This window comes from Panthera leo, chromosome E1 (assembly GCF_018350215.1).
Source record: "Panthera leo isolate Ple1 chromosome E1, P.leo_Ple1_pat1.1, whole genome shotgun sequence".
Taxonomy (NCBI): domain Eukaryota; kingdom Metazoa; phylum Chordata; class Mammalia; order Carnivora; family Felidae; genus Panthera; species Panthera leo.
Genome location: NC_056692.1, coordinates 5,310,098 through 5,326,646, shown reverse-complemented (window position 1 = coordinate 5,326,646; position 16,549 = coordinate 5,310,098). Strand labels below are relative to the sequence as shown.

Sequence of the window (16,549 nt, the reverse complement as noted above, 5' to 3'; positions counted from 1 at the left end):
AAGATGATGGCAACAGTAATTGATGGTGACGATGATAATGGTGATGGCGGCAATGACGGTGATGGTGACGGTGATGATGATGATGGTGATGATGGTAATGATGATGGTGATGAAGATGATGGTGATGGTGATGGTGATGGTGGTGATGATGGTGATAGTGATGATGGTGATGAAGATGATGGTGGTGGTGATGATGATGGTGATGGTGGTGATGATGGTGGTGGTGATGATGATGGTGATGAAGATGATGGTGATGGTGATGGTGATGATGATGGTGATGAAGATGATGGTGGTGGTGATGATGGTGATGAAGATGATGGTGATGGTGATGATGATGATGATGGTGATAGTGATGATGGTGATGATGGTGGTGGTGGTGATGATGGCGATGAAGATGATGGTGGTGGTGGTGATGATGATGGTGATGGTGGTGATGATGGTGGTGGTGATGGTGGTGGTGGTGATGGTGATGGTGATGGTGGTGATGATGGTGATGATGGTGGTGGTGATGATGATGGTGATGATGGTGGTGGTGGTGATGATGGTGGTGGTGGTGATGATGATGGTGATGGTGATAGTGAAGATGATGGCAACAGTAATGATGGTGATGATGATGATGGTGATGATGATAATGGTGATGGAGGCAATGATGGGGATGGTGATGATGATGATGGTGACGATGGTAATGATGACAATGAGAAGGAAGAGGAGAAGGGAGAGAGAGAGAGGGAGGGAGGCAATTGTTAATCATGAAGGACACACAGGTATTATTCACTGTATCATTTAATCACTTCAAAATTCTCCATTGTTGTAAAACTATTCCAAATAAGAAGTTAAGAATAAGCAAATAAACACCAAAGCTGAATCTTTCTCACATCCCCCATCACTACCATCCCTAGTCGAAGCCTTGGTCTCATCCCCAAGATGGTACAGGAGATTCCACCTCCTCCCACGCCTCCTTTCCTCCATGTTTGCCTTCCAGGGTCTCTTCTCAACACAACAGCCAGAGGGATTATGTCAAGCACAAGTCAGATCTTATCAGTCTCCTGCTGACACCCCCACCATGGCTCCCATCCCACCCAGAATGAAACCCAAGACCCCCCCCCCCCCCGCCGTGGCCCACGGTGCCCCAGCTCACTGACCTCCTCCACTGCCGTGTCTCTGCCCTGGCTGTCTCCACACCAGCCACCCTGCTCTTCTCGTTCCCCAGACACACCGGGCACGGTCTCCCCTCTGCCCCGCACACAGCCACTAGTGGCCAGCCAGGTCTCTGCTTCGGTAATGTGACCAGGAACTTAGGTCCCTTCTTCAGATCAGCCTTTTTCCTACCACTTCTAACCCTCTCTACTTTCCTTCCCTGCTCTATTTCTCTCTAAAGCACTTCACATGGCCTGATTGTATGTTTTATGTTTATGGGTTTATTTCCGGTCTCCTATAACGGAATGGAAGCACCCTGAGCCTAGGCACTTCCTTTCGTTCACTCCCACAGCCTCGGTGCCTGGTCCCCACTGAAGGATCAAAATCGTTTTTTCAAAATCCCGTGAATGAAGGGATCTCTGGAGTCCCACTCTGACCTCCCCTTCCCTTCTTCTCAAGGTGCTGCTATCGGTCTGCGGTGTTTACACCTCTTGCCCTGTGCACCTCTCACCCTAGACCCCCCCAAGCCTCCTCTCCAAGCCTCCTCCAGGGTCCAGCCTTGTGCCTTCCCCATCCCCCATCATTAGCCCAACTAACGGAGGAGCCATATGGCGCCTCCACGCGAGGCACCCCACCCCTACCCACATACCTCCTGGCCCTCAGGGACACAGCCCTTATGTTCAAAGAAGGAGAAAGGAAAGTCCCCTGCTCAGAGCAGCCTTCTCCAAAAGGACACAGAGTTCCATTTCGTTCCGGCCTTTTCCCCAGTTCTTCCACCAAGACTGTTTACAGAAAAGCCCCAACCAATCTTGCCAAAGGAACCAGTCACTTCTCGCCTCTGCAAACCACTGGTCCCTTAAGCATCTCTAGCCTCTAGGCTCTGGCCCCCCGTTCACCAACTGAAAGCTCCCTCCTCCACCCTCCTGGCCCATTTAATCCTGCCCACCCTTTAAGGTACTAGGTGACGCCCGCCCTGACCACAGTGGCCTCCCTCTGAACCTTCCGAGCAGCACGTGGCTTGTTATTCTGCTGGGGCACCTGGATGGCTGATTATCCTTGGACCGTATAGACTTGTCTTCCTGCTCCTGGACGTAAGCCCCTGAGTCGAGGACTGTATCTCATCTATCATCTCGCTTCCACAGGACCTAACGGAGGGCTTGATGCACAGTGGGTGCCTGATACCTAGACAGACATGGCTCGATGTCCCCTCCTCCACCTCTGGCCCCCCAATATCCTGTGCTCAGTAGGTGATGGACGTGGACCCCCCCACCACCACTCAGGTGGAGGCTGGGGTCCCCACACCCTGGGAGCTCTCGTCCCTCCCAACCCAGGGGGACCAGGGACGTGAGGCCACCCTCCCCCGAGGCCGGCAACAATGCATCTTCCCTGCCCTCTTGCTCGTGTCCTCGCTGCACCGAGCGCGTTCTGCCGGTCCCTCCGTTTTGCCAACTCACCGAGGTCATTGTGAATTCTAACCCTGTCCGCAGCGCCTTGTCTTTCTCTCTCCCCTGCACCTCATTTTGGTAACAGCCAGAACACATTCTAAATCCTTCTGCTTCCTGGGCGCGGCAGGTAATTAGTGGGCCAGCTCAGTGACTCTCCCTTCTCCCCCGGCCATATGGTGAGAGCGGGCTCCGTCTGCACCCCCACCCCCCCCCGACCCCAGGCTGCCTCCCTGGCAGGAAGGGCGTGGGCAGGGTGTCCACTCTGACCAAGCTGGCCAAGTCCCTGAGGTCCCCAGGCAAGATGGGGCCCTCAGGGGCGCAGCTGGTCAGAACGAGGACAGCTCCTCTGGCTTCTGGAAGGCTCTGCTTCCGGGCACACCCCTTCTTAAGGCACTCCTGGGCTGGGAAGAGTTATTCACCACCACCCTCCAGGACCCCCAGGATCGGAACACGGGACTTGGGACTCACTCTCTGAGTGGCACTAAATTCTGAAGTGGGAATAAACGGGGTCCTGTAACAAGCCTGGCACAGAGAATGGGACAGCGATCCGGTCATTGGGTTTGCCTGAGCTCTGACCCCAGGGGTCACAGAATCCCAAGAGAAAGACAAAGCCCTGTGGACGCTAAGCGAGCTCCGGATGGGGCAGACTGGGCTGGATCCACACCCTGCCCCAGCAGCCCCCAGCAGGTGCTGGCTGCCACTCCTGTTATATTCTCAGAAAGGAAAAACCCTAGAGGTGGCTGGGCGAGCCTCTCCCGAAGCCAAGAACACCCAGGGGCTGCCCCCACCCTACTTAAACGCATCCTGGGGCGAGTGGCTCAGCACTGCCCAAGTGATCTCTGCCTTGGAGGTGAGCGGCTCACATCATGAAAACACGTGCCCTTTGGCGGAGAAAACATCGGCCCCTTCTAGCGTCTTCCACAAACCCCAAGTCTGCATACCGTGCCAAGCAGGAGCCGGCATCGACCCCCGGCCACAGGACGGGTTCCAGGCAGCTGCGAGGGGGCTCCCCGCGTCCCGTCTGTACCTCTGATCAGTTTGACTTCAGGGCTTGGGGTGTGGGGTCAGACTGCCTGCACTCAGAGCCCAGACCAGCCCCCTCCTGGCTGTGTGAACTTCCAACGGGATCCTGAAGCCCCTGGGCCTCGGTTTCCCCATCTACAAAGTGGGCATGATAATTGTGACTGCTCCATGGGGCTACTACGAGATTCAAGTAAGTCAGTGCACGGAAAGCGTGTTACCAAGCACCCAGAGTCGTTAATGTCACTGAAGAATGGGCCTCTCTCCGGGCGCCGGGGTGGCTCAGTCGGTTAAGCGCCCGACTTCGGCTCAGGTCATGATCTCACGGTTCGTGGGTTCGAGCCCCACGTCGGGCTCTGTGCTGACAGTGTGGGGTCTGCTTGGGATTCTCTCTCTCTGCCCTGCCCCCACTTGCGCTCACGCTCTCTCTTGCAAAATAAGTAAACTTCAAAAAATAATAATCATAACGCCATAAAAACACTTTACAAAAAAAGGATGGGGCTCTCAGGTCTCCCCACACCATGTCCCTCTCCTGGCACACTCAGGTGCCTACCACAGGCCACAGGAGTGCAGGGGTCCAAACACGAGCCTGGGAAACAGCAGGCATGTCTGCCTCTGGATCCGCCCCGGATCTGGATGCAAGGTGCTTTCGATGCAATCCACAAACGGCCGTTTTTCTCTGTTTGTTGACACGGATTGGTGACCTGCAGCCCCCTACCGGGACCAAAGGGGCGTTTACCGCGCTGTACGCAGGCCAGGCCCCAGGGATGGTGGGTTGAGCTGCACCGAGGCCCCACGGGGTTTGAGAACAGACCTCACCTGGCACACAGGTTCTAATTCTCACTTACAACAGGCAGAGGAGATGTTGCTGTCCCAGCTTACAGACCCGGAAACTGAGGCACGCAGAGGTTAAGTAACGCGGCCAAGGCCCTACAGCCAGGGGGAGGGCGAGCCGGGGCCGACGCTCTTCACCCAGTTCCCTGACGCTCTGCGAGGGCAGGCCGCCCAGGGTGTGGGGGCGTCGTTGGGGCTTGCACCACCCGGGTCGGTGGTAGCTCAGCTGAGACCTGGGAGGCAAGGCGCGGGGAGAGCAGACAGAATATTCCAGAGCACGGAGCAGGGCGTGCCCGGGCAGCCTGAACGGGCTCTGGGGGCCGCAGCTTTGGCTTCTGGGTGGGTGGGGGCAGGGGAGCTATTCTGGCTGCACAGCCCAGCGGAGCCAGCTCCCTGAACCCCCAAAGCTGTGGGGAGGGGGTCTCCAGGCCGTGGAGCGGAAGGGGACGGAAGCCAGCGCCCGCCCGGGCTGAGAAGCGGGTGGGAGGAGAGAGGAAGTAGAGGCAGCAGGTGTAGACAACTGTTTTTGCAAAGTTCGGCTGGGCTGTCCGGGGGCGGAGAGGGGGAGGGATGCGGTGGGGAGGGAGGGCTGTCCTCGTGAGTTAAAAGTGGGGAGTGGAGCGCATTACACGCTGGAAGAGCTCGGCTCCTAGAGAAGGAGGGGAGGGGGTGAAGATCCAGGGCGAGACGCGTCTGGAGACCGGAAATAAACACGATGCGGGCGACCAGCGGAAGGATACGCGTTGCGCCGCAAAATGGGCTTGTGTGATGTGACCTCGGGGTGTCTACACCCCAAGATATCTTGCACCCTGCGGCTGTCATCATCAGGGGATGCCATCCGTCCCTCCCTCCACCTGGTGGGCCGCTTATACACTTAATGAGAACGTTTGTCCCTCATCACCCGGGTGATCAGTAACCACCCACCCCCCTCCAAGAACTTCAGGTCCATGGAGAACCCTAGTCTCGCTCTGATGTGGTTAATTCATCAACCCTCATTAGGACCCCTTCCACTGGCTGTAAAATCAGGTTCGAGCAACACCCTGGCCAGAGCTGGAGGAAAGGGAGGGAGACTGGCATTTGCAAAGCACCTCAGGGGCTCACGGTCGTGGGCTGGCCACCAGCTTCCGGACAGCACCCTGGTGAGGGATGTGGCCCTGCTCGCACGCCACACAGAAGGCGGCTGTGGCTTTCAGAGCGAGGGTGAGAGCAAGGGTTGACAAACTAGAGCCCCCAGGCCAAGTCCTGCCCACCACCTGTTACTGTAAATGAAGGTTTGTGAGCACCCGGCTGAGCCCGTCATGTACCTGTTACGGTGGCTACTTTCCGCGCCATGGCAGAACTGAGCAGTGGCAACAGAGGCTTTCTGGCTGCAGAGCCTAAAACATTTACAACCTGGCCCCTTTCAGAAAAAGTTTGCCAAGCCCTGTTGGGAGTGCCCTGGACTGAAACCATTCTACCTCAGGGCCTTTGCACTTGCTACTTGCGATTCCCTCTGCCTAGAATGCTCTTCCTCCAAGTCTCTCCATGGCTGACTCCTGCTTGCCAGTCGGGTACCAGCTCAAATGCACTTCCTAGGACAACGCTGTCAAAAGTGACAAGCCCCCCCCCCCCCCCCGGAGTTCCTCGAACACATCTCCTGTCTGCTTGTGTCTGAGCATTCAGCACGCTCCAAAGTTATCTACTGGCATACTTCCTGTCTCCTCCAACACAGCATAACCTCCACGAAGGGTTTGTTTTTTTCGTGAATGAAACGTGAACCCAAGTAGACACTCGATACCACTAACATTTGGATCAATGTGATTTTACGTTTTTTTGGTGGTCATGTAAAAAAAAAAAAAAAAAAAAGAAAGAAAGAAGGAAAGGAAGAAAGAAAGGAAAAGAAACAAAGAAATTCATTGTAAGAATCGATTCTAGTTAATCCAATAGAGTCAAAATACTATCATTTCAACGTGCGTTCCAACAGAAAAAAATCACGGAGATATTTTACATTCTTGTTTCCAAACTAACCGTTGGAAGTTTGTGAGGCTCTGAAACACATTTTAATTTCAGTTCTTTTTTTTTTTTTTTTAAGTTTACTTATTTATATCGAGAGAGAGAGAGAGACAGAGAGCATGAGCAGGGGAGGGGCTGAGAGAGAGGGAAAGGGAGACAATCCCAAAGCAGCTTCCGCACTGTCAGCACAGAGCCTAATGCAGGGTTCAAACCCACAAACCATAAGATCGTGACCCGAGCCAAAACCAAGAATCAGATGCTCAACCGAGCCACCCAGACGCCCCCCAATTTCAGTTCTAAGCGTTCAACAGCCACGGGTGGCCTAGTGGCCAACACATGAGCCCCTGCAGGCTGAAAACAGTGCTCCCCTATGTCAGACGCTGCCCTGACTCCTTTTCCCTCAAATTCATTCACTCCCACAACAGTCCAAGGAGGAAGATGTTATGCCCAACCCCGTTTCACAGATGGGAAAAACGAGGCAGTCTGGATTCCCCCCCCCCCACAACAGTCTGGCCCCATCGTCTATGCTTATCACCACCCCCCAAACTGCCTTGAATTCTTGGGTGAAGGCACAGTTAACCTGAGTGGTGGAATTTTGCAGAAAGGAGCCAGTATTACGGGAAAATGCATGAAAGCAAGAACACAAACAGGAAAAACAGCTGTGACACAGACTCTGTGGCCGTCTCACTGGCCAGAAATCACTCAGCTAGAAGTGTGCCCCACAACCCAGAGGAAAGCAAGAAAGAATACTGGGACGGCCAACACTGATGTGGAACAGAGGGTAAAACGCAGGTCCCTCCATAAGAAAGGGGAACCCTACTTGTCGCACGAGCTTATTACCAAGTTCAGCTGCCTGCTGGCTCTGTCCAGACCACAGAAAGGGCTCGCAGGCTGCTTGAACGGTCCTTGCGGATTTTATCTTCCACCCTTGATGATCTGGGCAGGCTGCCTGCACTATTCACACACCTTACCCTTTCCAGCCTCTGGAACTCCTGGGCATCCTGCAAAACCCATTCAAGCATGCCAGCCCTTGCAGAACCTCGGGTCCCCTGCTCCCTTCTCTGCTCCCATGCCTGGTGTTGTCCTTGTGAGGATGTCTACATGCCGGTCCACACTTCTTCCGGGGGCGGGGAACCCACAGGGCTCCGTTCGTGGACCCCCCCCCCACCAGGACCCAGGACAACATCGGGTCCATGATAAACTATTTGGGAGGCCAGAGTGACAGTGGATTTCGGCCTGATTACCCTGTGTTTTCCCAACGAGTGAGACCAAAACCAGTTTTAGACGCTTCCAAGCTTGGGTCAAGTGTAATGGCAGATTCTTTGCGAGGCATATGTGAAGGACGTCCTGTGGTCCAGGTTCGACGTGATGGGGATATAAGGAAATGTCAGTGAAACAGAAAAGTAACAGAAGAGGGGCACCCAGCCCGGGTGGCTCCGTCCGTAAAGCGTCTGACTCTTGGATTCAGCTCGGGTCGCGATCTCTTGGATTCAGCTCGGGTTGTGATCTCACGTTTCGTGAGTTCAAGCCCCATGTAGGGCTCTGTGCTGATAGCAAGGATCTTGCTTGGGATTCTCTCTCTCTCTCTCTCTCTCTCTCTCTTTCTCTAAATAAGTAAGTAAACAAACTTAAAAAGAAATAGCAATAGAAGAGCTCAATAGCACAGTGGCTGAAGCCCGCTTGGCTGGGAACCCTCTCTCTCTCTACCAAGGACTGTGTCCGTGGCCTTAGGCAAGGTCTCCAGTCTCCCTGTCCTCAATGTTTCCACCTGTGAAATGGGGCAACTATGATACCACCTCACAGGGTCACGCTGAGTAAATGATATAAATGGCATTACGTGGTGCCTGGTGCTTTGTATGAACTCCGTTCTAAGCACTAATTAATGCGACTCGTGTTATCAAGGATTAGTGATGTGCCTTTTCTCCACCGCCGGCCTCGACTCAGCAAACTCTGTGGGTCTCTCAGACCCTGCAAGGAGGGAACAGAGAGAGTGGCTATGTCATGGGGCTGCTGTGGTCGGCCCATGGCCCAGCCTCCGTCATCCCCAGACACGGACCCACAGAAATGGCTGTAAGAGTGAGGGAGGGCAAGCTGTGGGGGGAAGGGAGGTAACCCAACATCCGGACAAGGGCCATGAATCTCTGGTGGGGAAAGGCCATGCCAGTCTGCTAGGAGACTGTCAGAACCACAGGCGTGGGTTTGGAAAGAAATCACTGCCAAGAGAAAACTCAGGAGTGGCAGGGAACGGCCCAGAAGGTCCTCAAAACGAACAGGGCAGTTGAGAACCAGTCACTGCTAAAGACCCAGTCGATATGATCAAGGAAACCGTGAAAAGGAGCAGAGGCAGAGGGATGCCTGGCAGTTGCCAGGAAGACAGAGAAGGAGAAAGGAAAAGGTAGAGGTGGGCGCCTGGGTGGCTCAGGCAGTTAAGCATCCGACTCCGGCTCAGGTCATGATCTCACAGTTCCTGAGTTCGAGCCCCACGTCGGGCTCTGTGCTGACAGTGTTGATCCCGCTTGGGATTCTCTCTCTCTCTCCCTCTCTGTGCTCCTCCCCCACCCGTGCGCCTCTTTCAAAAGAAAGAAAGAAAAGGTAGAGGAGAATGGCAGGTGTGGGTGATGATGACAGGACAGTCACAACAGTGAAGGTAGCCACTGAGCCAAAGGTCAGTGCCCTTGAGATACACGGATTATTCCCTTCGGTCACCAATGGCTGTCGGAGGAGGGTGCCAGTTACCTCACTGCAGAGACGTGGGATGGAGGCAACACAGCCCGGGCCCTAGAGCCTGTGACCGGGCAGGGAGGAGTCACACCCAGCTCTCTCTAGCTGCACGCACCCCACTTCCAGCTCCAGCGCTGAGGCCCCACCCTTCCACCCCTCCCCTAGGCAACCTCCGTGTGCCTCAGTTTCCCCACAGGCCAAGTCCAGGTTGGCTCAACTGATCTCCCCATCCCCTTAGCGCCCCAAAGTCGTACGAGGCTGTCCTCTCCATCCCCCATAGAACGAGACAGTCCTGTCACCCTGGGGTGGGGAGTGGAGGGGGGTGGGCGATCTGAGAAAGAAGAATCCCACTTCCCACCAGGGGCTGAGGTTGACCGGAACTTTCTCAGAGTTCAGGTACATGGCCCAGGTTGGCCGGCTTCGCCCGCAGCCCGAAACCGGCTCTGAGCTGCCTGAGCTCCCGAGACCTCTCTCTGCACAAGAGTCTTTCTTGACAGAGTGGCCATAATGGAGGGGGCCCCTCTGTACCCAGCCGGGGAAGCGAACTCCCAGCCTCCGGCCACACTGAGCCCGGAGAGCTGGGTCGGCCCCAGACAGGAGGACAGAGCCAGACGGGCCTGGTGAAAAGCCTGGGTGCTGGAACCACAGCCTTTGGCTCGGCTCGCCACTGGATGACCAGACTGCCAGGCTGAGTAACCGACTCCCTACTAATTTTATAGAGAAGCCCTTTATGGGGTCTCTGTGGCACGCAGCTCCGTGACGAGCACCTGCGCATTGGCTCCTACGTCCATCCGAGCAACCGCATCTTCCTGGTCCAGGGACGCCACAGAGAAGAGAAAGACAGACCCCTTGCCTACGCGGAGCTTACGTCCTGACAGGGACAAAGACAGCGAACCATCGAAGCCACAAATACAGGATGCTGGATGGCCTAAGTGCCTGGAAGAAAAGGCAGGGGATGGGCACAGATGGGGAAGTCAGGGAGGGCGGTGCCGTCTGGGCCTCAGCTGTCACAGCCCAACGATCTGGTGACGGAAAGCTTCCGGCCAGAGACACAAAACAGGGAAAGACCCCCGAGGCCAGCACCCACTCGACATGGGGAGGGACAGGGTCTGGGTTCCGGCGGGAGGCGCAGGGGGTCACAGGAGCAGCGAGGGGCCAGGCCGTGCAGGGCTGTGACAAAGCGCCCCTCGGCCAGCCGCCCAGGCTTCATTCCCGGTCTCCACAACCCTTACGCAGTCGCGTCCCCCGGCTCCCTTCGTCTGCCATCACAGCGCACAGCTTTGACAAGAGGCAGGATGACCGATTGCTCATTTCCCCCAGCTGATGCCACTCTTGGTCAGGGGAGGTGGGAAATCCAAACTTTGGAACCCCAACACGTGGTGTCACCGGCTACCGCGAGGGACAGGTTCCCTGTGCTCCCCCAGACGGGCTCAGGGGACCTTCAGCTACGGACACAGCGCATTTCGCGAAGCCTGGCACTCCCTGACCCCCCAGTCAATTCTGGTATTTGTGCTCATCCCTGCCGCTGCCCAGGTGTCCCCATCCGAGCTGCAGACCGGCCCCTCCCCCTCTCAGTGCACCTGCTCCTCACTCCCTCCTGCCCTGGAGAGGACGTGTCCCTGCAGCCCGCTAACCTGGGCCAGCGGGGCTCGAAGCTGTGGGTCTTGAGATGCACCCACACTCCACAGCCCTCAAGACGTTCCCCTCGCCTGCCCATCTCCCCCCGCCCCACCCGCCAGACCAATTAATCCAGAATCTCTGCGGTGAGGGCCAAGCAGTGGTATTTTCAGAACGGTGCACAGGATTCCACCGTGCGGCCAGGGCTGAGGCTCGCCGTTGCTGAAGGGATCTTCTTCAGCCTTAGTGTGCTTACACATCGTCTGAAGGGCTCGGTAAAGCGCAGATTCTGATCAGTAGTTCTGGGAAAGGGCCCAAGCTTCTGCACTTCTAACAAACTCCCATGGGAGAGGGTTGCGGCTGCTGCATGGACCACACAGTGCAGGGCAAAGGCCTGGGGGCACAGCCAGATCTGTGGGGGGAGGGATGGAAACGGGCTTCACCGATTTTCTACGTCCAGAGTCACCCTCCGTTATGAATCTCCCTTTAAAGTCAGGGAGGAACTTCTTTTTTTTTTTTTTAATGCTTCTTTATTTTTAAGAGAGAGACAGAACACAAGCTGGAGAGATGCAGAGAGAGGGGGGAGGCACAGAATCCGAAGCAGGCTCCAGGCTCCAAGACATCAGCACAGAGCCCGATGCGGGGCTCGAACCCACGAACCGTGAGATCGTGACCTGAGCTGAAGTCGGACGCTTCACCGACTGAGCCACCCAGGCGCCCCTAGTTGGGAAGGGACTTCTGAAAGACTTAGTTATTAAAAGATTCTTACAGAAGGAAAGAGGAATTTTCTAGTGTGGGAATAGGGGGCCCTATACTTGAGAAACGTTACAGGCCCACCCTCTATTATCAAGTATCTACTGGAATTAAAAGAACTTAGAGGTGCCTGGCTGGCTTATTCAGTAGGGCATGGGAGTCTTGATCTCGGAGTTTTGAGTTCGAGCCTCACGTTGGGTGCAGAGATCACTTAAAAATAAAATCTTTTAAAGAAAATAAATAAGGGTGGTTCAGTCGGTGAAGCGTCCGACTCTCCGTTTCGGCTCAGGTCATGATCTCACAGTTTCATGGGTTCGAGTCCCGCATCGGGCTCTGTGCTGGCAGTGTGGAGCCTGCTTGGGATTCTCTCTCTTCTTCCCTCCCTCGCTCATGCTGTCTCTGTCTCTGTCTCTCTCACAATAAATAAACTTTAAAAGATAAAAATAAGAACTTAAAAGTATCTAATAGAGGACCCAGCGCATAGTAGGTGCTCAGTAAATGGTACCTTGGCTACTCATGCTCTCATTGTATTATTATTAATGCAGGGTACTCCATTTCCTAACCCAACCAGGTACATTCTCTTGGCATCCGAAAACCTGACTGAGTCCTACAAAGCCCTACAAATCTCTTACCCTGAGAGGATGAGCCACAGGCAGGGGCCAAACACAGGAACCTTCATCTGGGTCCAGGGGCCTTCATCTCAGACACAGTCCCATGGACCCCGCCTGGTCTAAGAACACCAATGTCTTTGTTACTCACATTTCGTTTTTCTAATTTGCCACGAGCTGTGGATATACTTTCGCAGCCCAGTCGCGGCTAATATGGAGTGAGTGCTACCCGTCAAGACCGGTTTAAAAAGTATTCTATTTGGTTGAACTCATTATATCCTTAAAACAACTCTGGGCAGCAGGGGCTGTTCGCCTCAAGGGGCAGACAAGGAAACTTGGAAAGACAAACAACCCGCCAAGGTCACGTACGTAGTAAGTCATAGGGCCAGACAGCAAACGGGGGTGTATTTCAGACCCCATGCCTTCCCAGCGCTTCTCAAACTTTACTGGCTAAGTGGTTTCATTAACATGCAGGCTCTCCTGGGGCACCTGGGTGGCTCAGTCGGTTGAGCATCCGACTTGGGCTCAGGTCACGATCTCACGGTTATGGGTTCAAGCCCCGCGTCGAGCTCTGTGTTGACAGCTCGGAGCCTGGAGCCTGCTTGGGATTCTGTGTCTCCCTCTCTCTCTGCCCCTCCCCTGCTCACGCGCGCGCTCTCTCTCTCTCAAAAATAAATAAACACTTAAAAAAATAATAAAAATGTAGATTCTCCTTCAGCAGGCGATCGGGAGCCTGAGACACTGCATTTGCACCAAACCCCCTGGCCATGCTGACACGGCTGGCCCATGGACCTCACTTCGAGGAGCAAAACTGCTCACACGCTCTGATACGTCCACCACCGTACTCTTCCCATCAGTGGTTTGTTGATTCGACAGTGGCAAAAATCACAGGAAATCTCCGCTTGGAACACTTCGGTAAAATTCTGTTTCAACTCCTACTCAAACTGCAATATTCTGCGGCAAAGGATATCATCAGTCATTTTGGAAAAGCGGGTTGTGTCCGTTATGAGCTACAGGCATTGAGGGTCATGAAATTGCTTTCGAATTTAAGTGTTACCGCTACCGAGAGCACTCTCTGGACCAGGGAAACAATTCCCATCTCTCAAGGCCAAGTGAAGAGTTCCACTTTGAAAAATACAGGGTGGGATTTCTCCAAACACACAAGGGGATCCCCCAACTGTAAGCTTTCCTCCTGGGATTAGCGGGAGAGGATATATGCAGAAACCGGAAGAAAATGACAAATCTTCCCTGCCCGGCGAAACGCATTTAAGAGGAAAGCGGGACCGTCCACTTAATCAGTCTGGACTCAGTGGCTGGGAACAAGCAGGCTGGTGAATGAGACAGAGAAAATCAGAGTGGGGTGAGGTAAACTGCCAGGGGTGTTCTGGATAATGGCGTGACCCGGAATCCCAGGATGGCAAACGAGGTCCTGGAGAAACCTGACCTCAAACCATGAGTCTTCGGGGAAACAAAAATACCCTCCTCAAAGCTAGACGTGATACCAAGGTTAGATTAAACAGCGATCAGTGAAGAGAAGGCTTGGTTAGGACTGTACCTTTAGGCAATTCCCCCCACCCAGCGATTCTCGAACTTTGCTCCACGATCGAATCACCCGACAAGACTTCAACACTCAGCGTCTGGCCTCTCACACTCAGGCCACACTCCCACGTCAATTAGATCACAATCTCCGGGGGGTGGGACCCAGGTATCCCTCATCGTGAGAGCTCCCCAGGTAATGCCAACGGGCAGCCAAGTTTGAGAACCAGTATCTTCACTTATAAAACAAGGAATCCATCCGGACCAATGGTCTCTTCACCCGATTTGCATGTGAGAATCACCGCGGGAAGGATTTTGAAAGTAATGATGCCAGCAGCTTCCCTAAGGAATTCAGGTTAATTTGTGGGGCGTGGGCACCGGCATTTTTAAGAGCTTCTAGGTGATCCTAATATCCAGCTAGAACTACTGGTCCAGATGTTTTTGCCAAGATTCCTTCTACTGCCTACATTTTAAGCATCTACGATGGATATAAAGGCTAAAAATGCCATCTTGGACTTTTTGCAAAAGTAGAGTTCTCATCTTTACTTTTAAATCAGGGATTTCTAACTTTGCAAGGGTCCACATCGTATTCAAAATGCTGGATGAATACATAGGTGTGTGTGCGTATATATATATATACATAATGAATAGTTCTGAAGGAGAACGTCATTAACTTTCATCAGATTCTCAAAAGACCGAACTCTCTCACCTTAAAGGCAAGGATGTGATTTCTGATTTAACAAACGTAGCGAAGTTCAAGAATGAACGGAAAATAAACTGACCCTGGCAGCACATTTTGAATTTGCAACATACCTACTGCCCCCTAGCGCCTGTATATCTTTATTGCAGGTGAAGTTCAGACCAAACATCCCACCCTCTGGAGAGCCATAGGGGGAGAGACATCCAGATTTCTGATCCAAGTGTCAACGTGGAAGCTGTGTTGCAGACCGGGGTCAGCGCGAGGCTGTCCGGTCATGATCACGATGAGAAATGACTTGCCCAGCTGCACTTGTAAAGAGACTATCCAACCAGATACTTCGGACTCATGAGCCCAGCTGGGTTCGTTAGGATTTCTGGGTTTTCTAGTCCTGACACTTCTAGCCTTGGTTTGGAGCCCGGCTTTCTTTCTCCCCATGTGTCCTTGGGAAAATTACTGAACCTTTCTGTTCTTCAGACAAAATGGGGACAACAGAAGTACTTTTCAGACTGCTGTGAAGAATAAGAAAATACACGTAAAATGCTCAGCCTATCAGTTGGCCCAGAACAAGGCCCCTGAATAAATGTGAGTTATATGACTGTATCGGTGGTATTTTATTAGTAGTAACATCTTACTGACGGTGCGCACGTCACTAAATTTCATTGAGCTTCCTTCGTTGATCCATACGACAAGGAAAATACACCCCACTTAGTTTCCTTCATGGGATTACAGCGATGACCACCATGTTACGGCAACTGTCACATATCCGGGGAATCTACCAGGCACAGGGAAAAGTCACCCCATGATACAGACATAATCCCTACCCTCTGAGACTCCAGTAGTTGAAATCTCTACAAATGACCGTAGCAATTTCTCGTCACATACCTGGCATCCTGGACAAGGTAAACCTTCTCGCCACGTGGGCAAGTGGGTGACCACACTCTACCACGCCCACCACAAGCTGCCTTTCAGGCAAGAGAAGATGCGGCCGCTCACGCAATCACGGATGCCCTGGATCACTGCTCTCCTCCAGTCCTGACGCGTCAGTCCCTCCCCAGGAGACGGTCCCAGGACTCATCCGCAAGCCCGCCTGCCCAGTAGAGTCTCCCACGGCACACGTACTGCCACCTGCCCCACCGGGACAACACATCACCGAAACCTCTCACCAGCCCCCAGCAAAGACACAAGGCGATCAGCGCTCGCTTACCTGGAGTCTGCTTGGCCGTACGCACGGGGGTGTAGTGGTTTTTGGAGGACGATCTGACCGGTGTGTTCTCTTTGGGAGAGGTATTGATAGCTGAGATAGTTTCTCTTTCACAGTGTGCTATGGGGATTGGTCCCTGTTGTCTTAAGATGTCGGCCAGAGCCCTAAACAAGGAGGAGATCACACAGTGAGATTCAAGAAGCAGGTATACACAACCACAGAGGGAACTGGCTTGCTTTCACGGGCCCTTTGATGCACAGAGTTATGGGAGGAGACAAAAACACAGTATCCGGTCCTCAGTAGTCCGAGCTGTGTCTGCTGCTGGTCCCGGGGGGACCCCTAACCCTAACCCTAACCATAACCTTAACCCTAACCCAGGTAGAGGTCACCATGCCTGGGCGGTATCGGCACTAAAAGGCAGTGATTATGGTTTCCGTCTTTATTTCCCATGAGCCCTTTCAGACTACCAGCTCCTCAAACACCCCCTTATGCCAGGCAGATATCTATACCCCTGGTCAGTACGATGCCACCGCAGGAAAGGGCTGGCATCAGTGGCCTCGTCTGCAGGAGCAGGTTATGCATAACAGGGGTGCAATCGCCCCGCTGAAACAGACACACCGGCTAGCACGGACTTTATACTGGTGACCCAGCACATAGCTCCCGCCATCTGAGAAAGGGGTGACTTAACTGTAAAGACGGGCCGTGTAGGTAACAGGGTAAGTATCAGACCACACGAGCCGTGCAGACCATGATCACAACGGGAGCCCAGAGGAGGCAACGATTACACACACACACACAGGAAAATACACAAACACAGAGAGGAAGAAACGGGGATACACAGCTCCCCTTCCGCAGGAGACCCGGCCACCCCGAGACAGCAGCTTTTATCTACTCAAAACATCCCTCGGACGACCGAATGTGCGTTCATGGAGGACCCAGCATGCGTCAGTTGCTGCCAAGACACAGGTAAATAGGACACAGTCCC

At 53.8% G+C, this 16,549-nt stretch overlaps 1 protein-coding gene across 1 annotated transcript in view; it reads right to left on the bottom strand.

Moving 5' to 3' along the window:
* LOC122206950 (protein shisa-6-like) overlaps positions 1–16,549 on the bottom strand; it is a 132,509-nt gene that overhangs the window by 91,979 nt on the left and 23,981 nt on the right. The window contains exon 2 of the mRNA XM_042916606.1: positions 15,568–15,728. Within this exon, the coding sequence (XP_042772540.1) occupies positions 15,568–15,728 (161 nt within the window). The remainder of the gene's footprint in view (positions 1–15,567; positions 15,729–16,549) is intronic.